Source organism: Denticeps clupeoides, unplaced genomic scaffold, assembly GCF_900700375.1.
Source record: "Denticeps clupeoides unplaced genomic scaffold, fDenClu1.1, whole genome shotgun sequence".
In the NCBI taxonomy this organism is placed as follows: Eukaryota; Metazoa; Chordata; class Actinopteri; order Clupeiformes; family Denticipitidae; genus Denticeps; species Denticeps clupeoides.
This window is the reverse complement of record NW_021630004.1, coordinates 424955-442205: the sequence shown is the minus strand read 5'-3', so window position 1 is coordinate 442205 and position 17251 is coordinate 424955. Positions and strand designations below refer to the sequence as shown.

The window sequence follows — 17251 nt, the reverse complement described above, 5'->3', positions numbered from 1 at the left end:
CTCTGTCACATTTATATTGCATTATAATTTAATTACATGGTCCCATGGTCCACACATACAGGTATAATTTTACTCTCATGATATTGGTCCATTTTTAAAGCCCTCTAACTTCTGCACAATTTTTCAGTTTTTTTCATATGGCTGTAATTTTACACTGTTTTACAGTCGAGAATTCCACGAAATCTTCACTATTAAAGACTGGTGGATTGTCTCTACTACAACTACACACGTGGACAAAATTGTTGGTACCCTTCAGTCAATGAAAGAAAAACTCAAAATGGTCACAAAAATAACTTGAATCTGACAAAAGTAATAATAAATAAAAATTCTATGAAATGTAACTAATAAAAATCAGACATTGCTTTTCAACCATGCTTCAACAGAATTATTTAAAAAAAATAAACTCATGAAACAGGCCTGGACAAAAATGAAGGTACCCCTAGAAAAGACTGAAAATAATGTGACCAAAGGGACATGTTAATCCAAGGTGTGTCCATCACAGGTGTCTACAATCTTGTAATCAGTCAGTGGACCTATATATAGGGCTCCAGGTAGTCACTGTGTTGTTTGGTGACATGGTGTGTACCACACTCAACATGGACCAGAGGAAGCGAAGGAAAGAAAATTATAGACAAGCATGTCAAAGGTAAAGGCTATAAGACCTTCTCGAAGCAGCTTGATGTTCCTGTGACTACAGTTGCACATATTATTCAGAAATTTAAGATCCATGGGACTGTAGCCAACCTCCCTGGACATGGCCGCAGGAGGAAAATTTATGACAAATCAAAGAGACGGATAATACAAATGGTAACAAAAGAGCCCAGAAAAACTTCTAAAGAGATCCAAGGTGAACTTCAAGCTCTAGGAACATCAGTGTCAGATAGCACCATCCGTCATTGTTTGAGCCAAAGTGGAATTCATGGGAGACGACCAAGGTGGACACCATTGTTGAAAACAAATCATAAAAAAGCCAGACTGGAATTTGCCAAACTACATGTGGACAAGCCACAAAGATTCTGGGAGAATGTCCTATGGACAGATGAGACAAAAATTGAACTTTTTGCCAAGGCACATCAGCTCTATGTTCACAGACGTAAAAATTAAGCCTATCAAGAAAAGAACACCGTCCCTTCTGTGAAACATGGAGGAGGCGCTGTTATGTTCTGGGGCTGCTTTGCTGCATCTGGTACAGGGTTTCTTGAATCTGTGCAGGGTACAATGAAAACTCAAGACTGTCAAGAGAAATGTGCTGGCCAGTGTCAGAAAGCTTGGTCTCAGTCGCAGGTCATGGGTCTTGCAACAGGACAATGACCCAAAACACACAGCTAAAAACACCCAAGAATGGCTAAGAGGAAAACATTGGACTCTTCTAAAGTGGCCTTCTATGAGCCCTGACCTCAATCCTATTGAGCATCTTTGGAAAGAGCTGAAACATGCCGTCTGGAAAAGGCCCCCTTCAAACCTGAGACAACTAGAGCAGTTTGCTCATGAGGAGTGGGCCAAAATACCTGCTGAGAAGTGCAGAAGTCTCATTGACCGTTACAGGAATCGTTTGATTGCAGTGATTGCCTCAAAAGGTTGTGCAACAAAATATTAAGTTAGAAGTACCAGGCCGGTTTCATGAGTTTATTTTTTTTTTTATAATTCTGTTGAAGCATGGTTGAAAATCAATGTCTGACTTACATTGGTTAAATTTCATAGAAATTTTATTAATTATTACTTTTGTCAGATTAAAGTTATTTCTGTGACAATTGTGAGTTTTTCTTTCATTGACTGATTGGTACCAACAATTTTGTCCACGTGTGAATATGACATGAAATGTCATCAGGCAGGGCTGCCACTCAACAACTAAGATGTTTGCTGAGATTTGCAGAAGATTCTCTCTGTGGACTGATCACATGTTGGTGAACTGTACACCAAGAAGATCCGTTTCCATTCAAACCCTATACCTTCACCGACACCAAGTGCTCAACCTGTATCCAGGGCTGGAATTCATGTCTCAGACGGCCCACGTGAGGCACATCTCCAACATTAATCGTTACAACACATCCTTTTCAACAATAGCACAATCTTTATTCTGTTCAAATACAAATATTCAATAAATACTGTATTAAAAATGAACTGCACTATCATCTCTTTTTCCTGTGTTAGAAAACAGTCCCATTTCACAAATATGAGAACATGAATTAAAGGGCAATGTCATTTTTTGCAATATCAAACATCATGAATTTCACCGTCGAGACTTGTCTCACGCTACCTGTGTGCTGGACAGTGATAGTAGCAGCTCGTGGGCTGGTCCCATCACATGGTAGGCATCTGAGAGAGGATGAAATCTCATCCTTGTGGCATTCTACTAGCTGTCCTGACAGTGTTGTATTGTGCTGTGCATTGAAGTAGAATTACAAGCATTTTATAAGTTCCAGATGCTTTTATTGACATTCATTACATCAAGTTTAAATAAAGAGTCCATATTTGGTGGACTGTGTTGAAACTCGCCCTGACATGCTGTCAATCAACTTCTAGGCCAGATTTTGTGGGTTTTTGTTTGTCCACCCGCCTCTTGAAGATTGACCACAAGTCCTCAGTTGGATTTTAGTCTGTCCCACTGACATGCAAGGCTGTAGAGTTCACTACATAAATGCTCCAACTGTAGATCTTTTGTCAAACTTAATTTCTTTTAGAGATGAGCTGGGGAGTCTATTGTCCCTCACATGAGCAAAGTTTTGTATTGGCATACTGTCCACAATGACATTGAGAACTTTGACCTTGAAGTCAGCTAGTTGATGCAAGCTGCTCATCTTCTGCAAGCCCTCCCGCCATTCGTGTCTGCTCAAAAATACGGAGGAGCACAGTCTCATACGTCAAAAAACCATTAGCCTTGTCCCTCAAAGTGGGCTGGTGTGTTCCGTCATCTACAGTGGTGTAAAAAGCACTTTAACACCATACATGATTATGATGAGAGAGGAGTGTGGAAAATATACATTTTCAAAATGGTGCTCTGTACATGACTCACAGTCCACCATAGCTCCATATCTCAGATGATGGCGCACTGCTTGTGTGGTGTCCATTACGTCTTACTTCTTCACCTTTTATCAGTTGACTGATGACATCTTTTCACCGCAGTGTATGTCTTACCATCTTGCCTCAAAGTCAAAGTTTTTTGGCAATTGCACACGAACCGTACACTGAGGCAAGCCAACCGAGCGGAACAGGAAGCCCTACAACTAGGCATGAAAAAACATGCATGGGCGACCCGTAGGCCCGACTGTAGCAACCAATACATCAGACTGTGCGTAGAGGCCAGGCACCAACACATGTCGGATAGTGCGTCTCGCATCGACTCCCGGGTCGCTAGCTTGGACAGCTGTCTTAGGGGGACAAAATGCTGTTGTGACACAAGAATAAATGCTCTGGCTTCTTTTTAATTCTGGCCTTCTTCATGCCACCAAGGCTCTTTCTACTTTCTTTCTACTTTCACAATGACAATCACTTTCACTGACACTTGACTTGAATCGTCCCCGTCCTCCCGATTTGGCACGCCGGCCTGTACCTCTTCCATAGATGGCCCGTTCGGGACCATTTACAAGTTTCTTCAAAAACTGCCCATCCCGACCCACATTAAATATTAAACATTAACTAAACATTAACATAAAGTATTTACAATATATAATACCGCATACTTGTACAAAAGCAAGGTCAGAATATCGCGTCACAAATCGCGTCTCTCTGCACCTCTCTCTCTCACAGCTCATGCCATGTGTCCAAGAGAACGAACAATAACATAAAGTATTTACAATTTAAAATACTGCATACTTGTACAAAAGCAAGGTCAGAATATCGCGTCACAAACCGCGTCTCTCTGCACCTCTCTCTACAATATACAGTAATAACAGAACATAAAAAAATATTCACAAATATGTACATAAATTAAAATAGAAGAAAAAATCACTTTTTGCACACAAACCCCACGCACCTCTCACAGCTCATGCCATGTGTCTAAGAGAACTAAACCGGGTCTCCAACCCACTAACCCAAGGGCACGGCCGCATCCAACCACTTTTCGGGGGGTGATCAAAGTTTTAGAACCCACATAACTTTTTATAATAATCATAAATTGAACAAACAAAAATACAGAAACATATTTAACATAACCAGAAACATTAACACATTTTAACATTCTACAATTAAACAAACACCCGGATTATCATTATAATTCCCTTACCCACATCAGAATACAGGTAAACAAAATAAAAGTCTTTAGAAAATAAGAAAATAAAAGACACAAGAAAAGAAGAAATACATTTATAAATCTAGTGTAACCATTTAACTCCAGCACACACTTATCAGACGCCCTTATCCAGAGCGACTTACAATCAGTAGTTACAGGGACAGTCCCTGTCTTGCTCAGGGACACAATGGTAATAAGTGGGATTCAAACCCGGGTCTTCTGGTTCATAGGCGAGTGTGTTACCCGCTAGGCTATTACCACCACAGCACACGGTGACACAACAACATGTGTCCTCTGCATTTAACCATCTCCCTTGGTGAGCATCGGGGAGCAGCGTGTGGGGACGGTGGCACCTTTGGCGGATGGGGATTCGAACCGACAACCGTCTGATTATGGGGCGGCTTCTTTAACTGCTAGGTCACCACTGCCCCACATGCTAAGCCAGTTCTTGATGCCCAGAGGCCAGAATGACCTGATATTTTATTATCTCGAAATGATCTGATTGAATCTCCACTACTTCGACCTCGTGTTCGACTGCTCGTTTTCTTCGCTCTGCTCCATCCTCTTCATCGCTGGGCTGCATCGAAAGCTGATTGGCCGCTCGGGCCGTCAGTAACGGGGATCCCGCCCCTTTGGCGTGTTCAGGAGGTCCCGGTTCACGTCTTCCTCTCGGTGCGGCGGCGGCGGCGGCGGCGGGCGGGTTCGTGCCCATGGCCCTGGCTTGGTGCGGGGGATTGTAAAGGGATTGGAAAGCGTTCCCGCCGACATATCGCCATAAACCGGGAATAAAGGCCGGTAAGATGGCGGCGGTCGCCAGGCTGGAGGGCCGGGAGTTCGAGTACCTGGTGAGGAAGCGCTCGGTGACCATCGGCCGGAACTCGTCCCACGGCTCCGTGGACGTGAGCATGGGCCACACCAGCTTCATTTCCAGGCGACATCTGGAGATATTCACGGCGGGCAAGGACGAGGCCGGCGGCGGCGGCGGCGGCGGCGGCGGGGGCTTCTACCTCCGCTGCCTCGGGAAGAACGGGGTGTTCGTGGACGGGGTGTTCCAGAGACGCGGGGCTCCGCCGCTGCAGCTGCCCCGAGTGTGAGGCCCTTTCATTCAGCAAAAATCAGGAAATGATGGATATATGCAACCACTGTAATAATTGTAAATATCTGACCATAATCAATAACGGATTCGTCTCTCCTTTTCAACAGATGCACCTTCCGCTTCCCCAGCACTAACATAAAGATCACTTTCACCGCCTTGTACGCTGATGAGAAGGTGCCCTGGACTGCCCCCGAGTCGCCGGTGAAGCCCTTCCAGCCCCAGATATCCCCGCTGACCATCAACATTCCGGACAACATGTCACACCTCATGAGCCCGTTGCCATCGCCCACTGGGACCCTCAGGTGTGGCCGCTCCCACTGTCACCAAGGGTGGTGGTTAAATACAGAGGACACATTTCACTGTGTCTACTGTGCTGCTGTGTATCACAATGCCTCTGTGTAATAATCTTAGTAGATGGAGCCAGGTTCAAGCCCCACTTACTACCATCGTGTCCCTGAGCAGTGTCTCCAGGGGGGACTGTCCCTGTAAATGTAGTTTAGTGCAGCATGGAGGATTGGGTTTGGGTGGTTCTTAATGGCCTGATAGTGAGTGGGGACGGTTGTGAAGCCTTGTGGGTTGGACTTTGTTTAAGGGTTCTTTTTCTTTTGGTGTGTTTGATGTGAAAATGGGGCTAATAGATATAATTTTAAATGAATTCTCTCTTTTTCTTTTTAGTGCTGCCAACTCCTGTCCATCCAGCCCGCGAGGGGTTGGTTTAAGCAGCAGAATGGGGCGTGGCCTCACCACTGACCTCGTTGGATACAACTCCCAGTCTGAAAATGACAAGGATGCCTCTGGAGGGGACAGTCCTAAGGTAATACCCTTACATACACTTCACACAGAATTATTGACATGTATTGTGTAATATTTTCCTCTGTCCAGGATGACTCCAAGCCGCTGTACTCGTATGCACAGCTGATTGTGCAGGCAGTTACAGCGGCACCTGACAAACAGCTCACGCTGAACGGGATCTACACCCACATCACCAAGAACTACCCCTACTACAGGACCGCAGACAAGGGCTGGCAGGTGCGAGAGCACCTTACACTCACACCCTATAGCTCCGCCCAGTTACAGGCTCTGGATTGGTTTATTTTCTCATACAAATCCTTTCAATTTTGAAACCATAGTGCAAATTTGCACAACATCATTTTATCGTCTAACACCCTAAACATGTTTTACAAAGGAATTTTTATAAAGTATACTTGCCTACATACACTACAGTTGATGCGTGTTTGTCAAGACTACGTCCGTTAGCTATAGATACAGCAACATGTCCATCACCTGGGGACAAAACACACACTACAAGTTCATCCTCTGGGCGTCAATCGACACCAAAGCTTCCAAGCTCGTCCAACCACATTCGCTCTACGTACGAGACATAACGGATCCCACGACTGTCATGGCTTCCAACCCTGCCAACCGTCTCACTCGCTCAAATCACAAATCAGTCATGCGAGACGCGGTCAACGTTGCGGGTCACATGTCCAGCACCAGATCCTCCTGCTTCATGTCCTGCAGCTCGTCCTCCTCTTCACATGTCCAGCACCGGATCCTCCTGCTTCATGTCCTGCAGCTTGTCCTCCTCTTCATGTGTCCAGCACCGGATCCTCCTGCTTCATGTCCTGCAGCTCGTCCTCCTCTTCACATGTCCAGCACCGGATCCTCCTGCTTCATGTCCTGCAGCTCGTCCTCCTCTTCATGTGTCCAGCACCGGATCCTCCTGCTTCATGTCCTGCAGCTCGTCCTCCTCTTCACATGTCCAGCACCGGATCCTCCTGCTTCATGTCCTGCAGCTTGTCCTCCTCTTCATGTGTCCAGCACCGGATCCTCCTGCTTCATGTCCTGCAGCTCGTCCTCCTCTTCACGTGTCCAGCACCGGATCCTCCTGCTTCATGTCCTGCAGCTCGTCCTCCTCTTCACGTGTCCAGCACCGGATCCTCCTGCTTCATGTCCTGCAGCTCGTCCTCCTCTTCACGTGTCCAGCACCGGATCCTCCTGCTTCATGTCCTGCAGCTCGTCCTCCTCTTCACGTGTCCAGCACCGGATCCTCCTGCTTCATGTCCTGCAGCTTGTCCTCCTCTTCATGTGTCCAGCACCGGATCCTCCTGCTTCATGTCCTGCAGCTTGTCCTCCTCTTCATGTGTCCAGCACCGGATCCTCCTGCTTCATGTCCTGCAGCTCGTCCTCCTCTTCACATGTCCAGCACCGGATCCTCCTGCTTCATGTCCTGCAGCTCGTCCTCCTCTTCACGTGTCCAGCACCGGATCCTCCTGCTTCATGTCCTGCAGCTCGTCCTCCACTTCACGTGTCCAGCACCGGATCCTCCTGCTTCATGTCCTGCAGCTTGTCCTCCTCTTCATGTGTCCAGCACCAGATCCTCCTGCTTCATGTCCTGCAGCTTGTCCTCCTCTTCATGTGTCCAGCACTGCACCGTGCGCATCACCGGATCCTCCTGCTTCATGTCCTGCAGCTTGTCCTCTTCACATGTCCAGCACCGGATCCTCCTGCTTCATGTCCTGCAGCTCGTCCTCTTCACGTCCAGCACTTGGCACCAGGATGCCAACCAGAAGCCATTTTTATGAAGTAGTTGCCTTGATGAATTTGCCTGGTGAATTTGACAGGGCCGTTGAAGCTGGGATTTATTAGAGTGATTCGTCTGTTGTAGTAATATATTAGAAGAGCAGTTTTTGTGGTTGCGCACACAGCTTGATTGGAAGCATGTAATCGTGTCCTAACGCTGTCCTGTTGCTAACTTTCTGTTGCAGAACTCAATCCGTCACAATCTGTCTCTGAACCGCTACTTTATTAAAGTGCCCAGATCTCAAGAGGAACCAGGAAAGGGCTCCTTCTGGAGGATAGACCCATCCTCTGAGGGCAAACTCACTGAGCAGGCCTTCCGTAAGCGCAGACCCCGTGGGGTACCCTGCTTCAGAACCCCGCTTGGCTCGCTTGCTTCTAGGTGACTGTTTTTTCTTTATTACAGTTGGTACGTGAGCTTTTCTGGTGGAACTGTCCTGTCCTTTTTCCAGGAGTGCGCCCGCCTCGCCCAGCCACACGGGTCTGCTCTCTGCTACCTCTAGTGGGGTACAGACCCCCGACAGCTTATCTCGAGAGGGCTCACCAGAGCCTCCCCCCGCTGTCCAGCCCAAACTAGCTGTTATTCAAGAAGCGCACTTTGGAAAAAACCTCACTGGTACGTGGCAGGTCCCATGTTTCATAATGCTTTTTCCGTTATATTATGCACGTTCTATTCTCATGTCTCTCAGGCCAGCCGGTTCTCATAGCGGTCCAGCGGCAGCTACCTCACACGCTTCAGCCAGTCAGCTACACCGTGGCGGCTAGTCCGGCCCCCGCCCCCGTGGTTCAGACGCTGCATGTGGTGCAGCAGATTCCTGCTCTGGCTGTAGGCAGCATGGCCAATATTACTGCTGATGCTCAAACCTTGTCCAGGACAGAAGCTCATTCAGAGGCCAAAGGTGATTTAACCACACGTTGGAAAATAATGCTTTATTTTACGTGGCCTACTCGCTCTTAGAACGTTCGTCTTTGTTCTTCAGGGAAAGGAGAGCCCATACTTGCCCTGTCAAATGCAGTTGTAGATGGAGCCAGATGCATTATTCAGAACTCCCAGACCGTTACCTTCCTGGGCCAGCACCAACTGCCAGTCAGGACAATCTCCCAGAATGGCACTCATACAGTGCCTGTCAGCACAGCCCACTCAGGTGAGTCCCCAGATGTCCATTCTGGACAATACGCCGCTACTTTTCAACAATGCAGCTAATTTATGGCTTTTTATGGGCCAACTAGCTTCCAGCACATTTAACCCCATCATGTCAGACCAACGTAATGAAACAAAGCCTGCACTGACACCACTGGCAGGCTCACTCTACCCTCTCTGTTTTTCCTTTCTTTTTCCTTGTGTGCAGAAGGGTCAAGTGTGGGGGGTGTCCACTGTAGGGCCTCTCAAAGCACATTGAGACGTACTGTATGTGATTATGGGCCATATAAGAAAAAAATGTCACAACACAATCACTACAACACTGTGGGCTTAACCCAACTGGTTGGCTGGTGCTGTAGAACATCATTTCTTACATTCTGCCACATGCAACCCTCAAATAAATCTGAATGCATATTTTGCCCCAGTTGGTGAAAGTTTGTATAGTTTGCTGGCCATGAACCAGCAGATGCAAAACTGGAATTGAAGTACCAATGCTAATGGCTATCGAAATATACATTTTCTTGACAACATTCATATAAAGTGCATATCTTGTTTGTCATGGCTGCCCACTGCTCACTCAGGGTGATGGGTTAAATGCAGAGGACACATTTCACTGTGTGCACCGTGTGTTGTGCTGCATATATATATATTAGACCATAAAATATGGCTAAGGCCACCACAGAGTCATAAAAGGTCTTCAAGAGTGTGCCCTTCACCCTAAAAGACCTGAGCCCCCACAGTAGGTACAGCGTATCTGTTCTTTCCTGTAGAGGGCATGAGAGTTGTTAGTCCAGTTTATTGTTCAGATGAACGCCAAGGTACTTGTAGCTCTCCACAGCCTTAATGTTCATGCCCTGGATGTTCATTGGTTGCAGTGGAGGATGTTTTTGCCTACGGAGGTCTACCACCATCTCCTTGGTCTTTCCAGTGTTGATCTGGAGGTAGTTCTGCTGGCACCAGTCCACAAAGTGTCTGTACTGTACTCCTTGTCCCCATTTGTGAGTCATCAGAGAACTTCTGTGGGAAGCAGTTGGAGTTGTAGGTGACGTCCGCAGTATAGATGGTAAAAGAACCATGGCAGAACCGTTTCCTGGGGGGATCCCGCACTGCAGACCCCCCTGTCCAACACACAGCCCTGAGTCCTCACATACTGTGGTCGGTTGGTGAGGTAGTCCAGGATCCACGTTGTGAGGTGATGGTCCACTCCTGTGGTCCACACAGCATGTCCCTCAGGATTGTGGGAAGGATGGTGTTGAAGGCACTGGAGAAACCAAAGAACATGATTCTCACCGTGCTCCTAGCATTCTCCAGGCGAGGGAGGGAACAGTGTAGGAGGAGATGTCTCCTAGTGGGTAACACACTTGCCTATGAACCAGAAGACGCAGGTTCAAACCCCACTTACTACCATCGTGTCCCTGAGCAGGACACTTAACCCTGAGTGTCTCCAGGGGGGGACTGTCCCTGTAACTACTGACTGTAAGTCGCTCTGGATAAGGACGTCTGGTAAATGCTGTAAATGTAAATGGTAGGCAAACTGAAGTGGGTCCAGTGATGAGCTCACCAGGGGCTGAAGCTGAGCCAGGACCAGCCGCTCCAGGGTCTTCATCAGGTGGGATGTCAGAGCAGTGAGGGTGGAGGTGTCTGCAGATGATGTTGAAGAATCAAACCTGTTAAAGAAGTGATTCAGTTCATTTGCCCACCTCACATCCCCCACAGGCAGAGAGTTCTGATCTTTGTGGCCTGAGATGGTTCTAAGGCCTCTCCATACTTCGCTCACATTGTTGTGGTGAAGATGGTTCTCCATCCTCTGCCTTTTCCCTCCCTGATCAGTCCTTTCAGCTCTCTTTCAAAGTTTCAAGAAATATTGAGATTATGTTTTTAGGGCATATTGCCCTTAACTAGCATGTTCTGATTCACTGAAGTGATTGTCATTGTGAAACACTGCAGCACAGCACATGGTGCACACGGTGAAATGTGTCCTCTGCTTTTAACCATCACCCTTGGTGAGCAGTGGGCAGCCATGACAGGCGCCCGGGGAGCAGAACTGGCAACCTTCCTCACCCACTGGCCACCACAGCCCACAGGCATCCAAGTGCAATTTATATAATAATATATTGAAAACTGGGAAACGCGGTGTATTTATTTCTTTAATTATTTGTGATGCATGTCAAAGATTCATCAGTTCAAAGCCTGCTCAGTCTGAATTTTGTGATTTTCTTCTCTCAGCTGTGGTGAAACCCCTCAACATTCTGGCAACCCATGCCTCAGCTTCAACATTGCTGCCCACCAAGCGAACATCAGACCCACCTGAGCATCCAGATCCCAAAAAGGTCAAAAGTGTGGAAGAAACTGCAGCCATGGCAGACAGGGACTGAAGGTTGTTCTTTTCACCTCGTGAACTCCTCCCACCTAACTTTCTTTTGGTAACGGTTTGGTGCGATTTGCCAGACCATTACCAAAAGAAGATTTTTAAGATCTGTGTACTGAGAACCAATAATGAATCAAAACGAGCAGTCTGAAGAAGATTCGGTATGGGAAGGTTTACTGAATTATAGTACTTAAAGTGCATAATACTGGCTCAAACAGGCAGTTGTCTGCTCATGTTAACCACCACTATGCAAGGAGTAAAGGAGCAGTTCATTTACTTACCTCTTTTTTTTTAAAACATGGAACTCTTCACAACAGCAGAATAAAGCAAACCTGGTCTTCTGAAGTCTGGTCAGATAGCAACTCTTATAATCACCACTCATATGATCATCCTGAACCCGGGAACTAGCACTGCAGTCTGTGGGTGTTCTGTTAGAGAAAGTGGCAGCTAGACATTTTAACCCACATTACAGCTGACCTGAGTGTTTTTTACTAATTCAGGTCCTCAGCCCTGATCTGTGTGTACGCACGTGTAGTTACACACCCATAAAGCCAGTTACAGATATACAAAGGCATAAGGCAATAGCACATTAAATTGCTGTGTGTTCCACAAAGCTGGATCTCTCAGCTGGAGTCCAGTCAAGTTTGAGGTTTTTTTACTCTTGATTTTTTTTTTTTTTTCTTCTTCTTATTGATTGGTAGAATTAAAAAGAGATTTTTTTTTTTTTAAAACAAGACCTGTAAATTTCCATTTGTGTGTGATCAAAAGTCCTAGCTGCGTGAAGACAGCGCTGCAGTTAACATTCCTTTATATTCCCCCTTATTGTTTGCTGTATGTGTAATCATTACGTTGACATTGGCAGAAATTTTGCCTGGTTTATTTTAAACTGTTCAAATGTTCATGAAGAAAATAAGGTTCTTCAGCTGCTTTTTTTTTTTTTTTTTTTTAAACAATAAATAAATCCAGTTCCAACTGTATAGTATATATTATTTGTGTCCGTTTCCCTTTTTGTCTTTAAATTGTGTCTTTTAGGGAGCCACATTGTCACTCGAATAGCTTCCAACCTTTTTCATCGAAGCACTCCCCAACCCACATGAAAAGAATATAGTGATTAATTACACTTTTATTTGCAAAAACTAAACGGTTGGTTTGGTAGATTTTTGTTTTTACACTATAGTCTACTGTATATAGCCTATTGAATTATACAGTTTTGTTGATCCTATTGGATGTGTTATTGGGATTTATATATTTAATGTTCACAAATATAAGCACAGATGAAAGTGTGCAGATCTTCTACAATCTCTAGCGCCATCCCTTGGAGAGTCGTGGACCCTTATGCTGGGAACTACTGGTCTAAATCACTGCAATGTTTACTACGTCATGGTAGACGTGTAATCATTGATGAGCAGATTTATTACTGCGGAGTCAACAAACAAAACGAGTCCAGGCTTTTACATTTCAGAATGAAAGTCATCTTTCGACCCTCATTGTGAAAACTGAGCTTGCTGTTGCTGTAGAGGCGTTGTGTTTGATCTCACTGTTGAGCGATTTGACCGTGTTCATATTTCTGCATAAAAATCAGTGAACTGACATTGTTTTTAATAAATGCATTTATTTGATGTGAAAAGGGGTTTAGACAGTTAAAAAATCCTTTTTTCTGGTGACTGTGGCTCGGGGCTGAAGCGGTCCTCTTTGGTCTGCTTGGTACAGTAGTTAACGCACCACACCTTTTTCAGACATAAGTCACCGAGTAGGTTTGTTTGCAGTCTTGTGTAAAGCCGGACGCAGAGATAAAAAGATCAATCAATCAGTGAGTGTGGGATGGTGATAGTCTCGAATTGACTCAACAGCTTAAAACAAATGTCTGGGACATCGGAACATTTGGTCACGTATTTTCCCTTCCCTAACTCACATTATTCAGCACAAGAAATACTGTCTTACTGGCTCATATCCTTAACAAGGGACAAAGCTCAGCAGACCTCATTCAGACCTTCCTGCTCTTTGAGCTCGTTTTTTTTTTCAGGTTCCAGCAAATGCAGTACATCATATAGTAGATCATATAGTAGATATAGTAGATTGGTCCATTTTTTCTTTTGAGTGTGTGTGATTTGGGAGTTTCTTAATTTTTTTCAATTATTGATTTTGTATATATAGCATGGACCTGGTAGGAGTAGCCAAAATTGTGCACCAGTCATGGCGGGTAAAGTGAATAACATTCTACAAGTTACTGGGAAGAATCAAGTTACTTATTAATGAGAAGTAGTTTTGTAAATCCAAAAGTAAAAAATAAAACAGGATTTCTAGTTTCCTGTTATGATTTAGTTGAGTAAAGTATATGAAATGTACATTTTAAAAAAATGTCCTGCAAGCCGGTCCTGGTCCTGGTCCTCGTTCCTAAAGAGTGCAGTCAGAGATCACGAAGATCACCTGCAAAATGAACAAATACATTCTGTGCAAAGGTAGGCATGGCCAAAGTGACATTCTGTCATCATTTGTCTTCAGTAGGGAACAGATTCCAATATAAACCACGCCCTATTCGCTCAAAAACACACTCATCAAAGTCTCAGCCAATTCTACACGTTAAGCTTGAGACTGACATATGAATGAAATGCTTGCAGAATCTGCCTGCGTAGTGATTAGCACCCGCTGAGCATCACAGCATTTAGTGTAATATGCAAAACTTCTAGCTGCAAGATGACTTTATGTAGTTTTTTTATGACATTATTGAGGTTTTAAGTGCGCATTACAATGTTTAAAAATAGTGAAGTGATTGTCACATGTGATACACAGCAGCACATGATGCACACAGTGAAATGTGTCCTCTGCATTTAACCCATCACCCTGAGTGAGCAGTGGGCAGCCATGACAGGTGCCTGGGGAGCAGTGTGTGGGGACGGTGCTTTGCTCAGTGGCACCTTCTGATTACGGGGCCGCTCCCTTAACCGCTAGGCCACTACGGCACCGTTTGTGTACGGATATGATGGACTGATGTCTTTTCCAGAGTTAAAATCGCACAGTACAGCCCCATCCCACACTAGCCTTTTAAATGTACTTATTGGATGTTCCTTCTAATAAAACTTCAATTAGTGACCTAAATGATTCAAATTTGTAATGTAGTTTATTAACAGTGAATTGCACCAGGAAATAAAACATTTCCTTTGTGCTTTTACTTATCTTTGTATTCACTGCCCTGAAATAACATTTAAATGAGGAAAAATAAAGATCATTTAAATTAGAGTAGCTCAATCAAATTGTTCATTACAATACAGATTACAGATATTACAACTCACCTGCAGTAGCCTGGAGTAGCTGCTCCTGTCTTTTCTTCAGCAGTGGTCTACAGCAGGACCTCAGGGCTTCTCGGGATACCAAGCTCTAGTATATTGTCCACCATGGACACAGCATTGTTCTGGATACCTGTGTTATTGTAGACAGCAAGACCTGGGTTCTCCAGGATGATTTCTGAAGCTCTGTGGTCACTCTTCATGCTCTTCCTCCGGGTCTTGGAACATTTTTCTGAAAACCTCCTGGCCCACTGTGTAAAACGGCCCAGAGTGTTGCTTTTGAATCCTTCTGAGAGCTTAACGTTCCCTGTATACCACAAAATCCACCAAGCCAAACTGAGGAAGACAATAATGGACCCTGTGTATATGAGAAAGTCTCCATAAAATCTTCCATCCAGACGTACATTTCCAAATATTCCCACCAACAGAATAGCGAACCCAATCACGTCAAACACAATACCAAGGACAAATAAAGACATGCAATCTCCAATAAAGCTTGGCATCATCGCTGAACACAAATAACTACAGCAAAGGCTTAACCTGAGGTCTCAGGTACTCGCCACACCTTGCAGCTCGGTTCACACATCACCACTTCTTATCAGTCTTCATATGACTCATGCATATGCATCACTTCACTTTAAAAAAAATACCTTGCATAATTACTGACACGCAGTGTAAAGACAAGGTTTATATGTATGTATGTAGCTGTAAAGACTAGAGGTCCATCATTATGGCAAAAGCATTTTTTAAATAAAATAATGACTTGTTTTCTCTGTGAAGATAATCTGGGCTCCATAACGTGTAAACAGGACACATTTACACGTAGACAACGAGACAGACAGCACTAAACAGGCGAAATGAATAATACATGTGCAAAATGGAACAGTGCAATAATAGACAATATTACAGATAGATAATATTACTCATTTCAAACATACATGCCTTTACAGCATATTGATTTGTAATACTTTATTCATAATAATAAACACAGATATTTGAATGCATTTATTTCTGCCTTTTTGGCCTCTAATGCCTCGTTTGCACATTTGCTGCACGCCTGTTAAGTCAACTTGCACACGCAATGCCTTATGGGAGTGAAGTCGCTCCATGGCTGAAAATAAAACCGTGTAAAGAGTAGGAGCGCAGGCTGGTTCACTCAAACACGACAAGCACAATGAGCAAAAGTATTTAGAAGCATTTTAAAAAGCCACGTTACTCTGCCGGCGCTGCAGTTACACGTCTGCAACGAACGTCTGTAGATATGCGCCACCGAAATGTTTCCCATTAATGCACGAGTTTCACGCATCAAATCCACGGGAAACATATCCGGCGCAGCGATTGGCTCATTGAACCGCGTTTGTTGGAATCGGAAGAAGTGGTGCGCAGCGATTGGCCAGACAGTAACCCCGCCTCCGTTGAAATTGGAACAAATGCAGCACAGTGATTGGTCAGTAGTTGGAACATCGGAACAGAGAAGAATGAGATTCAGGAGGCGCAATTCAGTCAAGAAGGAGCAGCTAGCAGGCCAAATACTCCACCTGCCTGACTACTCCACCTACAGATTGTTTCCCTAGGCTTGGCCCAATTAGGGGCTGTAGTAAAGAAAATTCACTACCACATCATCCAGAGACCTCAGAAATGTCATAGTTTGTACCAAGTTCTTCTCCTATACGTGCTGGCTCTTCTGTGGGGAGTTCTATTCAAGATGTTTGGTCCACCAGCTCCTGTAACATCCCAGACTTCTCACCAAAATTGAATGTAATTCATTAGTGTTCTCTCAGCACAGCTCCAGCTAGAGTGAAATGTGGATGCATCTCCTGGACTAGAAGGACCACAGGCATTTACATTTACAGCATTTATCAGACGCCCTTATCCAGAGCGACTTACAATCAGTAGTTACAGGGACAGTCCCCCCCTGGAGCAATTTAGGGTTAAGAGTCTTGCTCAAGGACACGATGGTAGTAAGTGGGATTCGAACCCGGGTCTTCTGGTTCATAGGCGAGTGTGTTACCCACTAGGCTACTACCACCCACAGCAACAACAACAACATTTATTTCTTATATAGCCCAAAATCACATACAGTACGTCTCAATGGGCTTTGGCAGGCCCTACAGTTGACACCCCCCACACTTGACCCTTCTGCACACAAGGAAAAACTCCACACAAGAAAACTCTAGGAGAGAGAAAAAAAGAAAGGAAGAAACGTTGGGAAGGAGTGATAGAGAGAGGGACCCCCTTCCAGGGTAGAGTGAGCCTTCAAATGGTGTCAGTGCAGGGTTGGGGATGATATAATAATAAGTCCTACAGTTGTAGGGTTGGAGAAGTCCAGGATGTAGTCCAGTGTCATGGTCTAGATTACACGTCCATAATGATGTTACTGGTCCTAAATTTGATGGGTAACCAGTGCAGTGATTGTAAGACTGGGGTGATGTGGTCAAATTTCCTAGTTCTAGTTAGAACTCTGGCTGCAGCATTCTGTACTAGCTGGAGTTTACTCATGAACCTACTAGAGCATCCAGACAATAATGCATTGCAGTAATCTAACCTTGATGTA

The 17251-nt window shown here is 44.9% G+C and overlaps 2 protein-coding genes across 2 annotated transcripts; both read left to right on the top strand.

The window, feature by feature from the left end:
* Positions 1–4879: 4879 nt before the first annotated feature.
* On the top strand, positions 4880–12262 carry LOC114780064 (forkhead box protein K2-like). The gene is made up of 9 exons (XM_028967586.1): positions 4880–5318; positions 5432–5626; positions 6000–6138; positions 6207–6353; positions 8093–8286; positions 8357–8520; positions 8594–8803; positions 8885–9049; positions 11272–12262. Exons 1-9 carry the CDS (start codon positions 5029–5031, stop codon positions 11418–11420), a joined length of 1653 nt encoding a protein of 550 aa, XP_028823419.1. The 5' UTR covers positions 4880–5028; the 3' UTR covers positions 11421–12262.
* LOC114780065 (uncharacterized) lies at positions 6376–8083 on the top strand. Its single transcript, XM_028967587.1, has 2 exons — positions 6376–6836; positions 7057–8083. Exons 1-2 carry the CDS (start codon positions 6598–6600, stop codon positions 7907–7909), a joined length of 1092 nt encoding a protein of 363 aa, XP_028823420.1. The 5' UTR covers positions 6376–6597; the 3' UTR covers positions 7910–8083.
* Positions 12263–17251: the final 4989 nt, after the last annotated feature.